This window comes from Staurois parvus, unplaced genomic scaffold (genome assembly GCF_062004578.1).
Source record: "Staurois parvus isolate SC_StPar_1 unplaced genomic scaffold, SC_StPar_1.0 ptg000045l, whole genome shotgun sequence".
NCBI classification, from domain to species: domain Eukaryota; kingdom Metazoa; phylum Chordata; class Amphibia; order Anura; family Ranidae; genus Staurois; species Staurois parvus.
Window position 1 is genome coordinate 2,655,577 of NW_028317841.1, and position 22,609 is coordinate 2,678,185.

At 38.9% G+C, this 22,609-nt stretch overlaps 1 protein-coding gene across 1 annotated transcript in view; it reads left to right on the plus strand.

Moving 5' to 3' along the window:
- Positions 1–22,609, plus strand: part of RTTN (rotatin) — a 326,182-nt gene that overhangs the window by 193,026 nt on the left and 110,547 nt on the right. The window contains exons 29-31 of the mRNA XM_089664026.1: positions 13,448–13,667; positions 16,040–16,168; positions 18,282–18,392. Coding sequence (XP_089520152.1) covers positions 13,448–13,667; positions 16,040–16,168; positions 18,282–18,392 — 460 coding nt within the window. The remainder of the gene's footprint in view (positions 1–13,447; positions 13,668–16,039; positions 16,169–18,281; positions 18,393–22,609) is intronic.

Below are 22,609 nucleotides of genomic sequence, written 5' to 3' on the forward strand. Positions count from 1 at the left end.
AGGTGCACTTTGTATACCTGACAACTTTAAGGTAGTGGGTGCAGTTTTTATATTTGTGAATTCTCTTCCATGCCTGTGTTGGTTTATACGTTTTTTTTTTCCTTCTTCTTGAAGCACACGTCTAGCTTTTTTATCCTTCTTTCCAGACATACACTTCCTGCAGCTCATTATAGGCATGTTAATGATTTCATTTTTCACTGGACTGTTTTGTTGATAATCCAGAACATATTAAGTTATGTATAGAAATATGAAAGCCAAAAACTTTATTAGAAATAAAGAGCTAATTGTCGGTTATTGCAGTGTAGAATAATTAATCCTCTTAGCGTTAATAGTTGAATGCATGCTGCTAAGGAGTCTAAGACATATCTGTTTCTGCAGAGCAATATTGGCTAACAGCAAATCTAATGATAAAATGGCTTTGCGTGGATACCGGCTGTTCTCGTTTTCACTTCATTCTTAATGGGAATTTTCATGGTTGATATGTTTTCTAATGGTAATTAACCTTTAATGAATGCGGTATCAAAAATTAGGTTCATTTATCCGCATAGAACCTAAAAGGTCCATTACCTTAGTTCTTAGCTTCTGCAGTCACTTAGGGAGTTGGGCAACACAGAGAAGAGTGTAGCTTGTTCTTGTTCCTAAAATAGTCATTTTCTACTCTAGACTGCAACTACTTAGAAATTAAACAAGGAGCACCGCCAATACCAAGGGAGGCAACATGTGAGTGCCATGAGGTTACACTTCTTATCTACACCACATAAGCCACCGTTGACAGTGGTACTTAAATGTTTCTATTTTCCGTATAAGTCATTCAATAGTATAAGACAATAAAAGAGAAATAATATGCAAGGTGCATGTTAGTTTATGCAAATGGCGAAACAGAAAAAGGGTGCACCGACCTACTGCATTATCGTTTAAAATATTTATTGAAGAAACAAAGTAAGTATCATACTTACAATAGACATAAAAACACAGGCATGTCAAACTGAACAAGATGTATGATCCAAACAACATTTGAGTCCATATGATGGAACCCTGGATGATCAACTGGCTAACACGTTTCGAGGACACAACCTCTTCCTCAGAGCCAGCACTATAGGAGTCTGCACTTCTCTTTATATAGGTTACTAAATGATATCAAAAGGGCCATATCAGAACCACCCGAACGCAGAGCACTTATGAGAAGATCATTGGTGGTATATGATGAAAAAACAAAACAAAAAAAAATAAATAAATGTAAGGGCAGGTGAATAGTATATGGGGCTGCCCAGCATGTGTGATCTTCTGCCATGTAGCTGAATACTGATAGTCTGTGGGATGAGATGATCATCTTGCATACATCTTGTTCAGTTTGACATTCCTGTGTTTTTATGTCTATTGTAAGTATGATACTTACTTTGTTTCTTCAATAAATATTTTAAACGATAATGCACTAGGTCGGTGCGCCCTTTTTCTGTTTCTCCATTTGCATCTAGTGTATTTGGACCACCCCAGTCTGTTGAGGGCAGCAAGCAGTACATATTCCAGAAAATTCCAGAACATTCCTATTGGGTCTGCTGGGTCCTTTCCTGGCGTAGGAGAAAAGTGTGTTGTGTTGCATGTTAGTTTATATAGGTTGTAGGTTAAAAAAAACGTATCTAAAACTATACCAGAAATAAAGCGTTGCACTGCTGATTAAACCAGAAAAATAAGTGTTTTGCTGCTCATAAACCCAAAATCATGAATTTAATGTGTGTATAAAAATATATAATATAAGTGTTATGCTGCTAAGTATAGTGTCATGAACCCAAAGTCATTGTTCAATCTGCGTACAAATCCATAGAACAGATTGTCCCTATTATCATAAATGTAAGGGCCAATGTACACTGCAGCTGGCAAACTCACATTTAGGAGCTGTTCAGCGGCTTTTTCAGCAGCCCCTGAACTCTCCCTAATGTTTTCCTATGTGTCCATGTACACATCTTTGTTTACAGTTTACAAGCAGTTGAGTTTACAGTCATTTTTTTGAACGGAACAAACTTGCGTTTAGACGTCAATTCTATCAGCGTTCCAAATGCAAAACGCGGCAAATTGCGTTTATAAGCGTTTGCATTTGAATTTTTTTTTTAACTCTTCCAGTTCCCAATGCTGTCCAGAGCCTTTTTTCATCATGAAATATGCAAGCAAAGAGTTTTCAAGGTGCTCAGATGGAAAAAACACTTAACAGGATGTTCCTACCAAGCTTGTCACACATTGTAATGACCAATTCACACCTCAGACCTCTCCCACCCTTGGAAACAAAAGATATGTTAATACCCATTCACACCTCAAATTCCTCCTGCAGACCCCCTGTCAGTTCACTTTAATGACTCACTCCAGCAGGCACCTTCCCACCCTTGGAAACAAAAGAAATGTTAATGAGCAACTCACACCTAATTATCTCAACTCATGCTTCTGTGTCTGCTTCTGCTGTGTGTATTTCTCTGAAACAGTCTGAAATAGTTAATAATTTCCCACTTTTCACTTTTTCATTCTGGGCATTTGGGAGGTTCTCCTGTGCTTATCTTTAAAAAACGCTTCTGAACGCAAACGTAGCTAACCGTGGTATGCAAACGCGACAAAACGAACTTTTTTTTAACCTGCGTTTTCCTGCTGTCAATTTCCAGAGTTCAGAAGTGTTCTCCAAACGTCTTGCGTACATGAGCCCTAATAGTCTCTCCAATATCAGTATTAGGACAGTTCAAATGAAAAAAACTTAGTGTAAATAATGTGGATTCCTGCTGGTACAGTGCTCCCACAATCCCAGTGCTGTTAATGGATCACAGTGCTCCACCACATATGCAAAATAGGTGGATACTCAACTTAAGATATTGACCTACAAATTCTAATAGGTCGATATACACATTTGTTATCCTTCCTCTCAGGGCAGATGCCCCACCGGTCTCAGGTTCCCTCCTTCTTCCTATGTAAATCAGGGTTCTCGGTTTTCTCCAACCTCCGCTGTACCACTCCATTTGCAACTCAGAACCACAGGCCACCATAGTGTAGTACTTTAATACCACCAAATATTTATTAAAATTGTGCTCGCATAAGTAAAAAGGTCACTCGCATTTCAGCATACAGTAAAACTTCCAGATCGCTTCAGTTTCCTCCCTCACCACTGGTAACCCTGTTCCTGCATCACCTAAATTTCTGCAAATTTAACAATGACCTTGGTGTGATGGTCGCGGCGTCAGACCCCTAGCCCTTCACACCAACTCGTGACCGAAGGACTAGCCAATCTAAAACCGTGCTGTCACGTGTGTAACAATGCCACGCTCGGCTGCACCCTGCACAAAGATTTTCCAGCTAATGGACCACAATCTATGTACCTGCAGCCTGAGAGCGATTGTTACTGGGTCAGGTTATTTACGCAATTAAGCCTTCACACTGCCACCACCGCCTTTTTGTAGAGAAAAGTAGGAAACTCGCCAATATTAGCTATAACACTATGATATTTGAATAAGCGTCTGTATACACAATGTCACCGCAGACAGATGTATGCAGAAGTTTAAAACACACAGTAGCGCTCTTCAGAGACAGGGATTCTTAGTTTGTATTAAAGAGCTTTAGAAACAGTTCAACACTTTTCAGAAAATAGGATTTATTACTAAAAAGGTCAAAATGGTGCAATAAAAATATTTACAGAAAAAGATGTAGCCAATATATATATAAATGCAGAGAGCAATACCACAACAGAGAGATAACAGAAGTGTAGAGAGGTAGAATACTTGCCGTCAGCCTTGGTTTAAGCAGATCAAGTTTCCTGAACAAAAGGGTAACGTCACCCAAGTTGGTTCCTGATGTTAAAAGGGAGATCTCTTCAACTTACTGCTCCAAGCATAACAGCCTTTTTCTAGGAACCCAGCAGGGTGTCTCCTTACAGCAGAGAACCAATCGCCTCATTTGGGGAGGGGTGTTTTAGGCGGGTAACTCAGGCTATGTCCAAATCCCTCCCAGTTTATATCATGGTCAATAACATTCCCTAGGTGCATGTAGCAGCCTAGCCACTAGTAGATTAATATGCAGAATAATATCCTGAATGTTCCGACATCAAATATGCCATATCTCACTATTTCAGCTAGAACTATATGGCTCTCTGCTGTCCTGTAGACTTCAGCTAGGGGTGTATGATATCAGGTGACTCACCTTAAACTGAGCTATCCGAATATATGCTTTGCTTCATTTTAATTATTTCCTAGATTAAGATATGAAATTATATGGAAAAGTGGGTTTTAAATGTGATGTCTGTTTTACGGCTATCTTGGAATGCATTTGAAGTCCAGTGAAGGACTGGTTTATGGCTTTACGATTAACTTCAAGCAAGAGTCTCACAGACATACTGGGCCCAGGCTAATTGGGGTTTATGACCATGAAGCTATCCCTGCTGTGCCTGATGCCTGTCATCTCAGCCTACATACAATCCGCATTCCTGAGGGAGGGGGGGTTGGAGGGAGAGAGGATGATACAAGATGAGGGATCTTTAGCAAGATGGATGACTGCGTCCATCTCTGTACGTACAATTGCCACACTTGGATTTATGATACTTCACTTAGCAGCATAACACTTATATATATTTTTATGCACAGATTGACTTCATGATTTTGGGTTTATGAGCAGCGCAACACTTGTGTTTCTGGTTTAATCAGCAGCACAAAACGTTATTTCTGGTTTGGCTTTGGTGTATGTGAGGAACACACATTTTCATGTTTGCAGAGGTTTTATTTTAATTAAGCACATTATTATAATATATTTTTTGGCAGAGCACAATTATTTCACATTGTTTCATTATTTCATGATCTAAAACTAAACTGTGTTCGGAATGTACAGTAAAGTCAGGAGATTGCACTTATTATAGTGACTTATAGGAAATGTTTTGAAGATTTTTGCACTTCAAGAAAGTGAAATTTTGAAAAAATGTACGCTGAGAAAAATACAGGGCTGCTTATGGTGACCTTTTAAAAAGGGTACTTGCCTTGCCATTCTACTATTACTCTGTGTTTAGTGTGTTCTGATACACAGCTTATGGTATTGTTATAGATAGTTTAGAGAGGTCATGGGCTATCATAACAGGCTATTGACATTAGATTGGATGCAAAGTGGGTGTGATTCAGTTGTGGGCAGGGCTATCAAGCAAGAAATTGACAAAATCGGGCACCTGTCTAATGCAAATTCAGACATGCACTTTTTCTGTGTATCAATGTTAATAAATCTCCATATATGAGTGGACATATCACTGGAATGGGAATATGTACATTTTTGACTGACGTATTTATTAATGTTACTGAAACTGTATGCATTAAAAATGTAAGTATTAAATCTGTTAAGAGAGGTGAAATGACAGATATCCAATCCATTTGTTTTCAACAAGGTCAAACTCATATCTTTGGAGAAAGACCACCATCTTAAACTGCTAGAAAACCTGTCACAGACCCTCTTGCTCCACTCCCACTTTTTCTGTCCATGGACAACTTTAGCTCTGCTGGTATCTCTAATTGTCATTTGTATCTCTGCTGAAAAGACTTAATCTTTTTTGTGAATTTAAATGTTTACTGATTATTGTGTGCTAGGTATGCACATTTTAATCATCTTGCCTTTGTGTGGCCACGTCCCATTCACTGCACATGCACAAGCCAGAAAAAAGTCCATCTTCTTTTTCCAGTTGGATGGCTTGTACTCTGTTCTTTGTGAACTCCATGAGGAGTTGAAAAGCGATCAAATGTTAAAATGTTGGACAGTTACAGTGCCTTGAAAAAGTATTCATACCCCTTGAAATTTTCCACATTTTGTCATGTTACAACCAAAAACGTAAATGTATTTTATTGGGATTTTATGAGATAGACCAACACAAAGTGTCACATAATTGTGAAGTGGAAGGAAAATGAGAAATGGTTTTCAAAATGTTTTACAAATATCTGAAAAGTGTGGTGTGCATTTGTATTCAGCCTCCCTGAGACAATACTTTGTAGAACCACCTTTCGCTGCAATTCCAGCTGCAAGTCTCTTTGGGGATGTCTCTACCAGCTTTGCACATCTATTCAGTGACATTTTGCCCATTCTTCATTGCAAAATGGCTCAAGCTCTGTCAGATTGGATGGAGAGTGTCTGTGAGCAGCAATTTTCAAGTCTTATCACAGATTCTCAATTGGATTTAGGTCTGGACTTTAACTGGGCCATTCTAACACATGAATATACTTTAATCTAAACCATGCCACTGTTGCTCAGGCTGTATGTTTAGCATCGTTGTCCTGCTGGAAGGTGAACCTCCGCCCCAGTCTCATCTTTTGCAGACTAATAGGTTTTCTTCTAAGATTGCCCTGTATTTAGCTCCATCCATCTTTCCATCAACTCTGACCAGCTTCCCTGTCCCTGCTGAAGAAAAGCATCCCCACATCATGATGCTGCCACCACCATGTTTCTCGGTGGGGATGGTATGTTCAGGGTGATGTGCAGTGATAGTTTTCCTCCACACATAGCGTTTTACTTGTAGGCCAAACAATTCAGTTTTCGTCCCATCCAACCAGAGCACCTTCTTCCACATGTTTGCTGTGTCCCCCACTTGGCTTCTCGCAAACTGCAAATGGGACTTCTTATGGCTTTCTTTCAACAGTGACTTTCTTCTTGCCACTCTTCTATAAAGGCCAGATTTGTGGAGTGCTCGACTAATAGTTGTCATGTGGACAGATTCTCCCACCTGAGCTGTGGATCTCTGCAGCTCCTCCAGAGTTACCATGGGCCTCTTGGCTGCTTCTCTGATTAATGTTCTCCTTGCTCATTCTGTCAGTTTAGTGGACAGCCATATCTTGGTAGGTTTGCAGTTGTGCCATACTCTTTCCATTTTCTGATAATGGATTGAACAGTGCTCCGTGAGATGTGCAAAGCTTGGGATATTTTTTTTTAAAACCTAACCCTGCTTTAAACTTATCTACAACTTTATCCCTGACCTGTCTGGTGTGTTCCTTGGCCTTCATGGTGCTGTTTATTCACTAATGTTCTCTAACAAGCCTCTGAGGGCTTCACAGAACAGCTGTATTTATACTGAGATTAAATTACACAGCGGTGGACTCTATTTACTAATTAGGTGACTTCTGAAGGCAATTGGTGCCACTAGATTTTAGTTAGGGGTATCAGAGTAAAGGGGGCTGAATACAAATGCACTCCACACTTTTCATATATTTATTTGTAAAAAAAAATTGAAAACCATTTATAATTTTCCTACCACTTCACAATTATGTGCCACTTTGTATTGGTCTATCATGTAAAATCCCAATAAAATACATTTACATTTTTGGCTGTAACTTGACAAAATGTGAAAAATTTCAAGGGGTATAAATACTTTCAAGGCACTGTACATACGAATGTTAGTTTAGACAGGGGCCAGTATCCTACCAGCATGTCTTTGGAGTGTGGGGGGAAATCCGAGTACCCAGAGGAAATCCACACAGGCACAGGGAGAACATGCAAACTCTGTGCAGGTAGTGCCGTGTTTGGCATTTGAATAGACGTCCTTAGTGCTGCTATGTGGAGGTGCTAACCATATAGCCACTGTGCTGCTTATTCAACAAAACCACATTTTAAAGGTAATATATGGGCTAAAGCCCGCTTTCGGCGGACATCACTCACACACCAAATTTATAGTCGGGATCCACCCAGATGCCTGGATCTGCAAATGGCTCAGCCTCTCAGTGAGCCACTGAGAGCCTGAGCCAGCCACTTCCCCTTCACAGCCCAGTGCTCCAGTGAGCGCTGGAGGGGCAGAGCAGAGAGCTCAGGATGAAACCGAGAACTGAGCAGTCAGCAGTGTTTGATTGCTCAGACCGATTCTGCATCCACCTAGGTGAGTATAAATGTTTATTTTTTTATAAACTCAAACTTCTCTTTTAAATATTGCTTTTGAATGTTTATTATTTACCTTTTATAGCCAGCAGGTATTGCGCATATGTCTTTTCAGTATTTCAGATGATTACAGATGGTGATTACAGACGGACACCTTGCTTGTGAGCACAGACATAAATCACTGACTATACATAGGCACACAGCCAAATGATTCCAGAGTAAAGACACCTGTCCATCTACATCTTCAGTAGGCTGAAATGGATAACCTAAGCTAAGATAGTGCTGGGCTTTCTTATTAGAAAGTCTAGTATGTTGTCCAAATACAACAACAAAAGAACAATGTACCACATCAGTTCCTTGCAATAAAGCCAGTTGTAGTGCAATGCTTTGAGTGGCGGTCCCTGGGTGGATACACTATGGATCCTGTTGTACTATTGACAGCTGATTAAAAGTGTTTGGAAGAGTGGATATTGAAGTGCTGCATGTATTCATCAAAAGATTACAATTTGCAATTTGGGATTTTATTTTAACAAAAAAAATAGATAAAATATTTATACATTTTTACAAAATAAAATCAGCCCTGTTTGCTGTAAAGCATCCTGCTTTTAAAATGGTTTCTCTATAAAATACGGTACAGAATAAAAAGTTACAACCACAGTGCAACCATCCCTTTATTTTCCATTGTATAGACTGTTTTATTCCCACTTGTTACATTATCAAGGCTCATGCTTAGTTTCCTATATTTCAAAGATAACAATCCTCCACTATGTTCCCATATATAAAATATAGATAGCTCTTGTATTTTCACTTCCGACCCTTTAATATTTCTTGCAGTTTGTCAAGCTGCCAGAGCTATGATAGGTATGTCTTTGTTTTTCCCTCATCAGGATTCAGTCTTTAGCAGGAATAGTTGAAGCTGCTGCTTCCTATATTTTTCAGAGTTCTTTAAAGAATACTGTATTTTAAGGCAGGATAGCTGATTAGCCAAGGTGCTTATTTAAGGAGATCTCTGCTACCTATAAGACATTTTCATGACAGATGTCACACTTATTAAGATCCAACACAGAGCTGCTGCCAAGTATGACTAGATTGAACTGTTCTTTTTATCTGATGATTCGGAATTAGGTAGATTGGACAGGCTTGAAATTGAATGAAAGCTGCACAACAGTGGCAGGAATGGAAGAAGGCTTTTGTGGAAAGTGCATCATACTGTACTTTTCCTTGTCGGAGCTTCCTGTTTATAAGCAGAGGTTTCATGACAGTCACATCGTTGGTTTAATGATTACCCAAAAACACATGGCAAGGTGAAGAAGGGACATAGTGACTTAAAAAAATGGTTACATCAGTGAAAGATTTTCTTGTTGTTATTTCAGGCCCTTAGATCATCTAAATCTTTTTAATGACGCTGACAGCAGGCCAAGCCATGTGCAACATAACTATAAATCTGAGCTTCTGAGGACCCTATAGTATAACCCAAGTCAACGACCAAACCTACTGCTGTTTCAAAGGACCTCACTCTTCCTATATGATTTCCAATTTAGATGACACTATTGGAGTGAGGTTTGTTTGCTTGATTTGATCGTTAACATCAAGAAGGCTGGTATGGCAACATAGGCAGGAAAATATTGTCATTAAAATTTCCAACAGTCATAGGAATTGTTTTATTTAGCTAGGAAGTGCCAGCTCAAAATACACTTTTTACTGATCCTTTTGGACATGGCGTATTTTAATAAATTGAAGGAATGCAGAGCAAATGCTACAGAGAATGTTTTCTGCTTTCTGTCCAGTTGCCTTCCCTTTCATAATATAGTACTTTGTAATGAACAAATATTACTTGTTTTAGAATGAAAGGAAGGAAGCAAACTCCCATTCTAGTAATTTCAAAGAACATTACAGTTGAGAGATAATGGTTAGTCTTAATCAATAAATCACATAGCTTACCAATAGTAGACATCAAATGCAGAACTGTCTTATTTTCCAAGAAACTTGTCACTTGATGGATATTTAGGCTCCATTTACACTATTTCAATTTCAGATGCAGCTTGAGTCACAGAGAATTGCATGACAAGGGAAATCACATTATTATCAATGGTGCCCATTCACATCAGTGCGACTCAGAATGGTGCAATTTTGGAAAATATTCCTGTGCTATCTTACAGTGCAATGTAGCCCCAGAGAATATGCAAAAACGCATCAAAGTTGCATCACATAATCACACTGAAAATGGTGCCAAAATTACATCACATTAATTTGAACCTAACCATACTTTTTTGCACAGGCATGTTCTCCCAACTGATACAAAACGCCCAAGGGCTGTCTTATCTTAGTTGAAATATTGGGAATGGGAAAAATATCCAATATGAATAATTATCTGTTGGTGTTGGCTTTTGTTAAAACTGAGCTCCATATTTTGTTCCACTTTACATGGTTCGTTTGGGCCAAGCTGGCCTTAATGAACTGTGTCCTTCACTACCTTCTGAGGCCGCTGTATAAACTGCATGTAGCAGGCGCTGCATACAGCAGTGTATTGTGGTCCAAGCCGAGACCTTCCTGTCTCAGACCTGGATCACAAAGTGTCGGTGTGCCAGAGTGGCGCTCAACCATTCAGTGAAAGCAGTATATTCTATCAATGGATATAAAGCTTCCTCTGATGTGACATAATCAGCCCGCCTCTCTGACTCATTGATAGAATACATGGCTTTCTCTGAATGGCTGAGACAGAAAAGTCTTGGCTCGGACTGGAACACAGTGCTGTATGTACCCTTCGCTACACACTGTTTATACAGCACATGCAGTGGTCTTAGATGTTAGTGAGGGGCATGGTTCGTTTGGGCCAGCTTTGTCCAAACAAAACTATGTAAAGTGGAACAAAAGATGGAGTTCAGCTTTAAGTAATCCTAGGCTTAGGATGGCCATTGGTGGTTAATTTTTCCCTCAATCAGCCAGTGGGCTGATCAAAATAAATAAATGAACAGGTTCCACCATCCACACAAATGAGAAGGATAGAAGAATTCTCTCTGTTGTGCTCATTTTTTTCTCACTGCGGTAATTCTCAACTGTCAGAATACACTGGTCAGTGACTGCAGATGATTGGCAGCAGCCGGCTGGTTTAGAAAAGTTTTCCAACATTCCCATTTGACAGAAGTCAATCATTAGATTGACTTTTGTTGCGTGGTAATAGTCATAGATGTATCACATTTCGGCTGGCCTCTGCTGAGAATGTTTGTCACATGATCTCCTGGATTGCAGATCCTAGCTACTCTTTTGGTTTTTGAGGTTTGATGGTCATTGAGAACTAAAACCAAGTGTATTCTTTAGTCATATTTTCTTTAGGTATTTTGTTGTGAATAGGCTTTAGTGAATCTTTCCAGAACCTTGTTTTACTTTCCCTTTTCTTATATGTGGTTAATAATTTCAAGATTTCTTAGGTAACACAGTACTTTGTTCAATAACTTGTATTTTGTGGATTGTGTTTTGGAACATAGGAGAAAACTGTCAGTAGTGAAAGGATCACCTGAAAAGGTCTTTACAAACCTGCAGTTGTATCGCACTATGAGTGGTTGTGAATTGACAAAAATGGAAGATATGCCAACCACATAATTTGTTTTATAACAGACATTACAATTTTGGCATCTGATTTGTTTGTTGCCAGGGAACAGGCTTGAATACTATTCTCTTCATAGACCAATAAACATACATTTTGGTTTAGTATTTAATGTGTTTCTCTGTTTCACGTTTTGAATGGCAATTGAAAATATGTATTTGTGTGTTTACAGAAAAATTATTTAAGGATACATTTAGCTTGGCTTGTTAATTATTCACTTATTGGTGGCTAACTTTTCTTAACGGGCAACTGTTTTTGCTTGTATAACTACGGTATGACTGCATGACATGCCGCTAGGTTTGTCATCATATTTATTAATGTTCAGTTATGATAACAGTCCTTCCTAGCTTAACTTCTCTAGGAAATATGTTTGGGGAAAAATTCCAGTGTCTGTTCAATACAATGCAATTTCCATTCAAATTCAGCTATTTGCAGTCAGAGGTTTATTAGGGTTGCCTAGGGCAGAGACATCAAAAATACATGCTTGCTTTTTACTTTATGGCATTATCAGTTGTTTCCCCAAGGCAGCGCTAGCCAATATTTGTGTTACTTCTGGTTTTGGAAAATGTGGGAAAAGTTTGAATCTGTCACTTTTTTTTTTTTTACATTGATATCTGCTGGGGAGATTATACCTACATCTATCCTGTGACACTAGGGTAAGAATTAAGAGAAATGGGTCTCACCATGATAGGGATATAACAAATGAATAGACAGGATTAGTTCTGAACTTTCAAGTAATGTCATTTACCATGACAATGTTGATTGACCCTTTTTTTTTTTGTGTGTATAACCTATCTACTCTATGTAACTATGGACAGAATATTTACTATTAAAGCTGAACTCTAAGCAGATTATAAAGCACATTAATGCAGTTCTGTAATGATTATTATTGTAATTACCTGCTCCCTGCAATGGTTTTGCACAGAGCAGCCCCACTCCTCCTCTTCTGTGGTCCCCTTTGGTTCTCCTGACTTTCCCCCCAGCTTGCTATGGGAGCACTCGAGTACACTTAATCCCGAGACACACTATGTGCATCTATTGGCACACACAGTGTGGCTCGGCCAAACCCCCCCTCTCTTGCCACTGGATTTTATGGCTCCCACTGCTCTCACTAAGTCCAGTGAAGAGGGAGGGAGGGAGAGAGCAGTGTCACTGCTTTCAGGCACACTGCTTGATCGAGATTGGGCTCAGCTGCAGCTCCCCCACCCTCCCCAAATACTTGCCTAAAAGATTTTTTACCTCCATGCAGAAAATGCATTATGGCAATGCATTAAGGTAAAAAAAATAAAAACTTTACCCTTTACAACCACTTTAAATGGCTTTTTAATTAAAACAATGTATTCTCTTGCAGTTCTTGTGCAGCAGGACTAGAGTGTGAAAGGAAGAATTAGTATAAGGAAACAATCAGTTCATGTACTAAAAATGAGACTGCTAATTGAAAGAGAAGATGACAACAGCGAGATGAAATAATCACTGTGCTGCTTCTCAGGTCCAGGATGATCTGGGCTCAGAGGAAGTGAGTTCATTGTTTCTGGTCATCAGACTGGGAGCATCTAGTAGCAAAAAAAAAAGAACTTCTCTGGAGTGAAGCTGAATAAAGCATCAAAATCTAGCTTTATTTCCTTTTTTTTAAACAGACTAATAATTTTTATCTTATGTTTGGCTGGAGTTCTGTTTTAAATTACAGTGCAAGGTGAAAATTGAATCTGATAGAAAATCTGATATATAGGATTGTTTCAAAAACTTTGGAGAAAGTAAAACTGGAACAAATGTGAAGATTTATCATTTTTCTATATAATAAGGGATGAAACCTGATGGCAACAGCTTCATATTGTTGTATTTATTTTTCTTTTTTTTTTTTTTTTTATCAGCCCTGTTATAATGATCTGCTTGCTAGCCATTTAGTTTCCCTTCTACAGTAAAAAAAAAAAAAAAACCCTCCTATTACTGTCAAACCATAATTTATTTCAAATACTTTTAATCTGACAGGAAGTGCATGGCTCTTGCCGGAGCAGTCAGAACACAACTAGCCCTGCGTTTGCTTGACTGTTTAAAAGTGTCAGATGCTCCCCATTTCTATGGCCTTCCATCTTTAGCCAGAACTCTGAAAGGCATGGTACACGTCACATCACTGCCAGGATGGAGTTCACATTGCCCTACGACAGAGCCAGTCACCATCTGTGTAAAGTTACTGACCAGCCTTCTTGAGGTAAGAGAACATTTATGACCAGATGACATCTTTGTACCAATTCTGGAATCAATGGCTGTATTTTTTAGGGTTACTGCAATCTGTTTTATTTATAGTAAAGAAATAATGTGAATTCATATTTAAAGTTAAAATTGTTCTGTTTATACTTTTAAAGGATAAGTTCCATTGGATGTACCTTTGGGTGGATGACTGAGGAAACCATTTAGTTTGTAAGCAGGAACACCTCAAGCAAACAAAATCCCAGTAGGTGGTGACTGGAAAACCATCCAGAGACTTGATTCTTCTCAAGCACCACTAGCATGCAGCAGAGTCATGAGATCTGTGCTGGGCCACTGTAAGCCAAATCTGGAGCGTCTTAAAGGAGAAGTACAGCCAAAGCTGTTTTGGCTGTACTTCTATAGATCACAGGAGTGCAGTTCGTTCTGCACTCCTGTGACCTGTTTTCAGCCGACAGCAGGCTGAAGCCCTCTGTTGGCTGATGTCACTAAGCCAGTCCAGGCTGGGGAAAGATCCCAACTTCAAAGATGGAATCCACCCCAGAGACGTGAGCAGCACCTGGCTAAGCGATCTGCTGAGAGCCTGAGCCAGCTGCTCCCTCCCTCTCCACAGCCCAGCGCTCCAGCTGGGGGGGGCAAAGCAGACAGCGGTGACTGACAGTCATCACTCTTTGCTCAGAGCAGCTATGAGAACTCTGCAATCAGCGGTCATGTGATCGCTGAGTTCTCACACTTTCGAGCTGGCGGGGGACAGATGCAGCATCGGACAGATGTTGCATCCACCTAGGTAAGTATATATGGGGGAAAAAAATAAGTCCATACTTCTCTTTTAAGCTGTTTATACACTAGTAGATTTTTGTTCAAAGTTTTGTATGAAAATTCTAAGTACATTCCACAGTTTGATGAATGTTGTTCAAAAGTAGATCAATATTTCATTAGCTTTTAACAATCAATTTCAGAGCAAATTAGCGAATTAAAACCAAATACACTATTAGAAATTTGCTAGTTTGAGAAAAAAAATGTCCATCTTGATCTTTCGAATTTTCTCATCACTGCAGTTGAAAATGAATGTTGATTTGCCTCACTAGTGATTAGAAAATGTAACTAATGTTTTTAAACATAATTTTTGGACAAGATTCTACTAGTGTATAGCTAGCTCTAGACTCAACTTGGCCATTTTCATAGCTACATGAGAAGGTGGGTGATCATGTAAACAGAACCCTACTTGGCTATAAGGGTTTCAGTCTTCACAGCCCTGACATCACTAAACTGGGATTTAGCTTTTATGTGCTTATGCTCACGCTAAGGCCCCTTTCATATGGGGTGGATTCTGTTCCCATCAGCAGGGTATCCGCTCACAGATCCCCAGCTGATCAGAGCAAAGTGGCCGAATGATACATTTCTATCCACTCAGTTTCTGCAGAGCGAACACAGACAAAGCCCATTCTGCTTTATACGCGGCCAGAAGTAAACCGACTCTGCAGTCTGTTTATACCTGACTACCCTCTGATCTGCCTAAACCTACCTGTCCATAGGAATGCATGGACCTTCTGTTCATGTCTGCCTGAAAGACTGACAGATAGACCTGACCGGATCACCCATGTGGAAAGGTCCTTATTCAATTTACTGTTTCTTGCATAATTCCCAAACAGCCCATATAACTGCACTTACTTTTTTAAAGTGGTGTGATGGAATTCCAGATATCAGGAAGACAGGGTGCTTGTAGCTTGCGACTATTCATTGTAACTGCAAAAATAAAAGGGTATCCTTTTCCACTGGTTATCTATGCAGTACATTTGGATCTTTCTCTGCAATGGATAGTGTTTGTTTCCATGTCCTTGATTGCTCTTGTTCTACATTTCATTCTTATTGTCGTTTTCAGCCTCTAAATACTGGGGCATGCTAATGTGCAAGTAGTTTCCAGCTTTTGTGGATGCCACCTCTAGGCTTTACTCTACAGTGCTGTGTTATTCTACCAGAGGTGGCAAGCATGGAAGCTGAATGTATATTTAAACTCTCCACTCTGTGGGGATATGGGGCACTCAAGAAGTAAAGGATACTGTGGTGCTGTCTAGCTTGAGTGAGAATTGAATTTGTTTGCTCTTGGCCACATGTTTTACATCTAGAAATGGCATAGCCAATTACTTGAATCCTCGATAAGAAAAATTTAACAGGTTGTTTCAGATTCATTTCATTATTTTTGTGCCCAATAGTGAGAAGAGTTGTTCCTAACTGAAGAATCCAGTATCATTACTGTAAACGAGAGTATATTGAAAAATACATAGTTCAGCGAAGTATATTGTGCTGTTTTACTTTATTCTATGAACACTCGTAAAAGTCAAGCTACCATGAAATTGTTTTTTCCTCTCTTATCAGATTATTTCATCATTTTATGTGGAATGGGGAGGAAATGCTCTTTCCTATATGGGGAAAGGTGTCACGAAGAGCACAGTATTGTGCTTGCTTCACTTGTCCCATGAGATGACAGCTCAAGCCAGGAACACGGTGAGAAATAGATATGGTGTTCTTTGTAAGCTGGAATGTGTGGCAAGAGGCATCCATGTGATGCCAGAAACATAAATGTTACTTTCTTTCCATCTAGTTTTAATGAGTCTTCCTTCTTCCTTTTTTCCTCCTATAATGTTATCTTTTTCTTGTAAAAAGAAAGTCGCTGGCTGTCATGCCAAAAGCACAATTAAATATGAAATATATATATATATATATATATATTATTTTTCCCCAATGCTAAAGAATTATATTTGTTGACAACAATGGTTCAGTGACTTGGTTTACTCAAATATCTTCATCCTTTAAAATCTCTTTTCTACCTATCTGATTATGTGCAGATGGCTGTTTGAAACTGTATCTCCTTTGAGGCACTGAAGCAAAATACCAATTAATTCCTCCTTATGGCATACTTTGCTTTTTTTAATGTTTTGCAGCTTTCTTTTGTTTGTCGCATCTTTGGGCGTTTTCTTTTTTTTTGTACTGTGCTGTTATTTTTCTTGTTATGTAAAGTATCTTCTATTTAATATGTGCTTTCTGGGCTGTTATAAGTTCATGAATGTAACAAATGCAAAGCATTAGCGGAAGTGCTGAACATACAAGTGACCTCACAATACAATACCTATCCTGGCAGTTACAATAGATTGTAAACTGCCTGTTTTATAACTATAGCAAATGACCTGGTAGCCCATTAAAGGCATTATAAATAAAAGGACCTTTGTTGACTATTCAAACCAGTCTGGTTCCAGCTGCCATTTTAATGTAGAAAACGAGAACAAACATCTGTCTGGTTACTCTTTTACTTTATGCCAGTTGTGTAACATTCAAATTCAGCTACTTTTTTTTACTATCCAGGCAAGAATTTCTAAATGATCAAAAGGTAAAGCTTAGAGTGGGCTATGCAGTGGTATGAGAAGTAGTTTCTTCCAGAGACCTCCATGTGTAATCCCAAACTCTACCAAAGAGCAGCTCATCACATCACGTGGCTCATAAGAATCCATTTTAATAGTAGGAATTGAATGAATGAAATAATCAAGAAATAAGTGTATTACTGTAGTAGTTATGTTGTGATTTAGGTTGAAAAATACGAATTCCTGTGGTTTTAGTACAGAAGAAAGCCATCTTCCCCCAGCCTGGGGTGGAGCGACAGCCTGAAGAAGAGGAGAAAACACTGTTCTCTTTTTTTCACAACAGCAGCACAGATCAGAAAGGGATTAGGGTTCCAATCCATTGGTCCCATGGGGTATTTAAAAAAAAAAAAATTGGGTGATAATTTCTATCTTTGCACCCTCTCCATATATTCTGTGTCTGTACAACATTTTGAGCCAAAATCTGTATTCCATATGCAAAAGGTGGCAAAATGATAACCCAGCACTTCATTTAAAATATTTTTGCAAAGAAATCACAAATTTTTGGGCCTATTAAATATATATAAATATATTATTCTTTATAGATTTAACCATGAAAAAAAATTGTATTGAATATCAGAAATTGGAAAATCAGTCTCAGAAACTGGAAAAAAAAACAAAAAGTGCTAATATTGCTATTTAAAGAAACATGATTGCCCAGGCCTTTCTGTCTAACTCTCCTTAAATAACAAAATATGTCATGTACATCGCCACCAGAATCCACATTTTGTAACTTTGTCATCATATCTAAAACCTATGTAAGGAATAATCATCACTTCTGTAAAGTATAATCATTTTATATACAGAAATGTTCTACATACAGAATGGAAAGTATTTGAGGGCCGTATCCATCCAAAACTTTTTAGTTCTATATCTAGAGCAAAGTCTAGAGGATAGAAACTGTCAGGTTTTTTATACTGCCTGTGAAGAGTTGTGTTCACTTCCTCTGTGGACACCATGTCAAGAAGTTGTTGAAAAAGAGAAGAGAGACAGTGGTAAAAACTAAGCAATTATAAACCTTTTCCATGCTAGTCAAAACTAAAAAAAATAGAATTAGGCAGAGCTGTGGCATGGTACTCCCCAAACTCTGTGTACCTCCATGCAAACAAATATTTTTAAATGATTACTCCATTCATACTCAATGTCTACTCCAACTGATTATATATATATGTATACATATATTAAGATAAAGGTTTGTCTTTCAGGACTGGGTACATCTTTGGTCTTTACCATATGATCATGGTACTGAAGAACAAGTCATACCGCGGCTGGGTTTGGAATGGTTGATCCCTTTGTGGGTGGACAGAGACCCAGAGGTTAGTGCACTTTACCTGATCATCAAGATAAAATCATCACGTTTCCTTCCTACTAATAAACATGTTTATTTTTCTATCTCCATACATTAACTGTATAATATGTACATATAATATCACCTGCAGCTGGTCAAATATGATTTTAAGGCTTTGTGCACACTAGCATTTTTTTAAGCTCCAAAAAGCTATTATCTGCATATTTTTTTCTGCTTCGCTTCTGGAAGGCAATAGTGTTAGCCTAAAGTAGTATGCATGGACCTATAGGATATTAGCATTTTTTGAGCTTCAGCATCTAGGAGGAGAAAAAAGCTACTAAAATACTCCTAACAGCTTTGTTTCTAGCTTTCTTTTTTTTCCTCTACATGTACTGTAAAAACATTAATAAAACGCTAACACTCCTAAATGCTCCTAAAAATGCTATTACCAGCGTTTTTAATGCAGCGTTTTTTTTCCAGTTTTTTATGAGTTTAAAAAAAAAGCATGGAGCCTAAAGTGGTATTTAAAGTGGTTGTATACTCTTTCATATACCCAGTGAAGTGACTGACCTCAGATGGTACACAAAGTTGAAACCAATCCTACGTAAGGTATATCTGTATATCTGCAGTCTTTTCTTCTCTACACCCCTTCAGAGTCTAGAATTGCCAAAGCTTGTCTGAGCTTTCAGGGAAAAAGGGGGAAGAGAGTTGAAATAACACATTACAGAGCTCAGTGAGGAGAGCTCTGAGAGCTGATTAAAGGCAAGGGACCTACCCCTCCTTCACATAGCACACAGTAACACAGAGAGTCTCTTAGGCACAGGTTGTGTGCTGGAGCTCCCTCCCTTGTCACCTTTTTTTTCCTCTTGGTGTCAGGAAAACTTATTAGAAACAACCCAAGCTGACAGCAGAGAAACGAGGCAGCAGAGAGAAATGACAGTTGGAAATTAAGTAGATGGGACTAAAGGGCAGCACAGTGGCTAAATAGTTAGCACTTCCGCCTGGCAGTACTAGGGTCGTTGGTTCAAATCCCAGCCACGGCACCTCCTGCCTGGAGTTTGCATGTTCTCCCTGTGCCTGCGTGGGTTTCCTCCGGTACTCCGGTTTCCTCCCACACTCCAAAGACATGATGGTAGGTTAATTGGATCCTGACTAAATTGGCCCTAATATGTGTATGTATGAATGTAAGTTAGGGACCTTAGATTGTACACCCCTTGAGGGTTAGGGACTGATGTGAATGTACAATATATATGTGTAAAGCATATACAATATTTACAAATTACCCACAAAGCCATATTTACAATACAATGTACAATACAAGTATGAAGATAGTTTAATCAACTTCAAGTCTGGTCAGGCTGCCTGATGTGTGTCCCAATACAAAGAGACCCACATCTTGGTGACAAAGCATTATATACCCCCCTCCTTTCTGTATTGTGGCTAATATAATGCTCACTAATTGGAAACTGTACCTAGCCAGTATATATTGGGCACAGCCTGATTGGAAGTTCAAAGAAGGCTGCTGTTTACCACTCATGTGAAATGTACTAAAGGACAACAAAAGACAAAAACTTATATAGTGGAAAACTGTATACATTTATACCAGTATGGAAGCTAGGAATAGTTTGATGCTGCAAAACACTCAATGGTTTAAATACTGTATATTTCCATCTAACTAAAATATACTTGTAATTATAACACTATTTACATCTGTTAATGGAGATTTCACATAAACTCAATATCAATTTGAGAAAAAACTAAAATCTGTTCAGTACATCTCTGCAATACATGCACATTTCCCAAGGTTTAGTCTTTAAAAACGTTCTTCACAGGAAAATACCCATTGTTCTGTGAGAAATCCAGTGTGCTCCTATCTTCTTGTTTGGGCTAACAACCACTGCAGTGAAATCCAAATTAGTGCTGTCAGCCCTGCCCAGGGTGCTTTGTTGGACTACAGATCCCCCCCCCTTTCCCTTTTACATAACATATGGAAAAGGTGTTCAGTTGTCTAAAGGGTGAATTGGACAAGTCTGATAACACAGCTTAGGATTTTAGTGTAGCAGAGTGCACAGGAAGCTAGAAACTTTTATTTCTGGCAGGATCAGCAGGCATTTTTTATGTACTTTCAGCATTTTCAAAGGACAGAACGGGTAAATTTGCATGTATTGCAGCGATGTACTGCATATGCTTTGCACAGACGTACATTTTGACATTAAAACCTTTTCAAAGTCTTTCCATTACCTCTTTATTTTGCCAGTACAGCAGGCTGTATTTTTCATCAGTTTATTCCATTTATGAAAGGAGGCTAACAAGTGCAAATAGGTTTTCATTAAATTCTCTGTTTTGATTTAGCCTCACAGCAATTAATAATTGCTTTACTTCGTTAATTTCATTTTTTTTTATTGGTAGAATTATGCAAACCCTTTTACCATTTGAAATTGAGGGCAACAACTAAATCCAAGAGGTTCTCAATATGCCTAGACATTTGAACGCTTTATTGTGTGAATGTCAGAATTCCACCACCTTTTAAGAGATTAAAAAAAAATCTTTGCTTAACTAAAGCCGCGTGTTTGGCCTGTTACATTCACTGTGTTATCTGCAGTTGTGTTACTCCATTTTTAAATAAATTATGTGATCGGTCTCTGATGTGTGTACTCTTCTTCTCTGTAATGCTCATGGGAGCTGAATGCAAGAACAAGGAGGTAGTACAGAATATAGAATGTATCTTTAATTTACTTGGTAATTAAATGTCATTGACTTGTTTCTGACCTTTCACAGTAGGATCAGCTACAGTGAACATCTGCTTTTTAAATTCCCCTGTATTAAATAGCTTAACAAACTTAAAGCTATGGTCTATCCAATTAAATTGTTGAATAACCAAGTCAAATATTAAGGTTTATATTTACTAAAGGTCAGTTGACTGTTGTGTGTAGTGATATTTAATGGTATTCTAAGGCATTTGTTTTTCATTTTGCATGAAAATAACATTCCTTCAAAGCTGGGTAGGTGTTTGTACATCTCAACCCCTTTCCAATGGTGCTATGTAGTACTGATGAACTTTAGTACCTACATGGGAATGCATGTGGCTTGACCTTTCATAACATGTTACACCCACATTCAGGGTGTAACATGTTATGAAAGGACCGACCCCTTCTCCTCTCTGCTCCCCCACTTAGACAGCTAGCGGGGATCTTCTCCTCCTGCTAGTTGTCTCAATTTAATAAAAAAGATGTGGCTGTGCGATGCTCCACCCACTCAGCCGTGTCACTCATTCACAGTATTCTGTGAATGAGAAAACTACAAGTCCAGACAGCCTTAGTAGCTGTCGGATTGTAGTTTGCAATGAACTACCACGGCACAGTGAGTGCTGTGGTAGTATATTGATTTTTCCTATCAGGGTGTATCGGCTTGCTCGTATTAGATGTACAGGCACACAGATACACTGACAAGTCTGCAGGAGTCCTGCATGACACCGGCGATCTGCTGATTGCTTGTGCAATGCTTTCCAAGGCTCCTGCATAAAAAAAAAATAAATGTACATTTTTTTTACCTGCAAACAAAATGCATTTAATATTTTTTGTCAAAAGGTGAACTTATCCTTTAACCGCCTCCCACCCGCCATATAAGGTAATGACTGGCGCAAGGCGGTTCTCTTGTTCTGGGAGGACGTCATTTGACGTCCTCCCAGTCTAACCACGCATGCGCGGCTCAGTGTCCATCAGTGCCAGCTGTCAGTGCTCATCAATGCCACCGACCAGTGCCACATCAATGCCACATATCAGTGCCTACCAGTGCACATCAATGCCACATATCAGTGCCTACCAGTGCACATCAATGCCACATATCAGTGCCAATCTGAGCTGCCTTTCAGTGTTAGCCACCAGTACCAGTCAGTGCTGCCTATCAGTGCCCGTCAGTGCTGCCTTACAGTGCCGCCTAACAGTGCCAGTCAGTGCCACCTATCAGTGCCATATATGAGTGCTGCCTTTCAGTGACCATCAGTGATGCCTGTTATTGCCAATCAGTGCCACCTACCAGTGCCCCCTCATCAGTGTCTATCAGTTCCACCTCTCAGTGTCCATCAGTGCAGCCTATCGGTGCCCATCACTGCAGCCTTATTAGCTCATATCGGTGAAGGAAAAAAAATCACTTATTTACAAACTTGTATAACAAAAACTAAGAAAAAACTTTTTCTTTTCAAATTTTCAGTGGTTTTTGGTTTGTTTAGCAAAAAATAAAAAACCC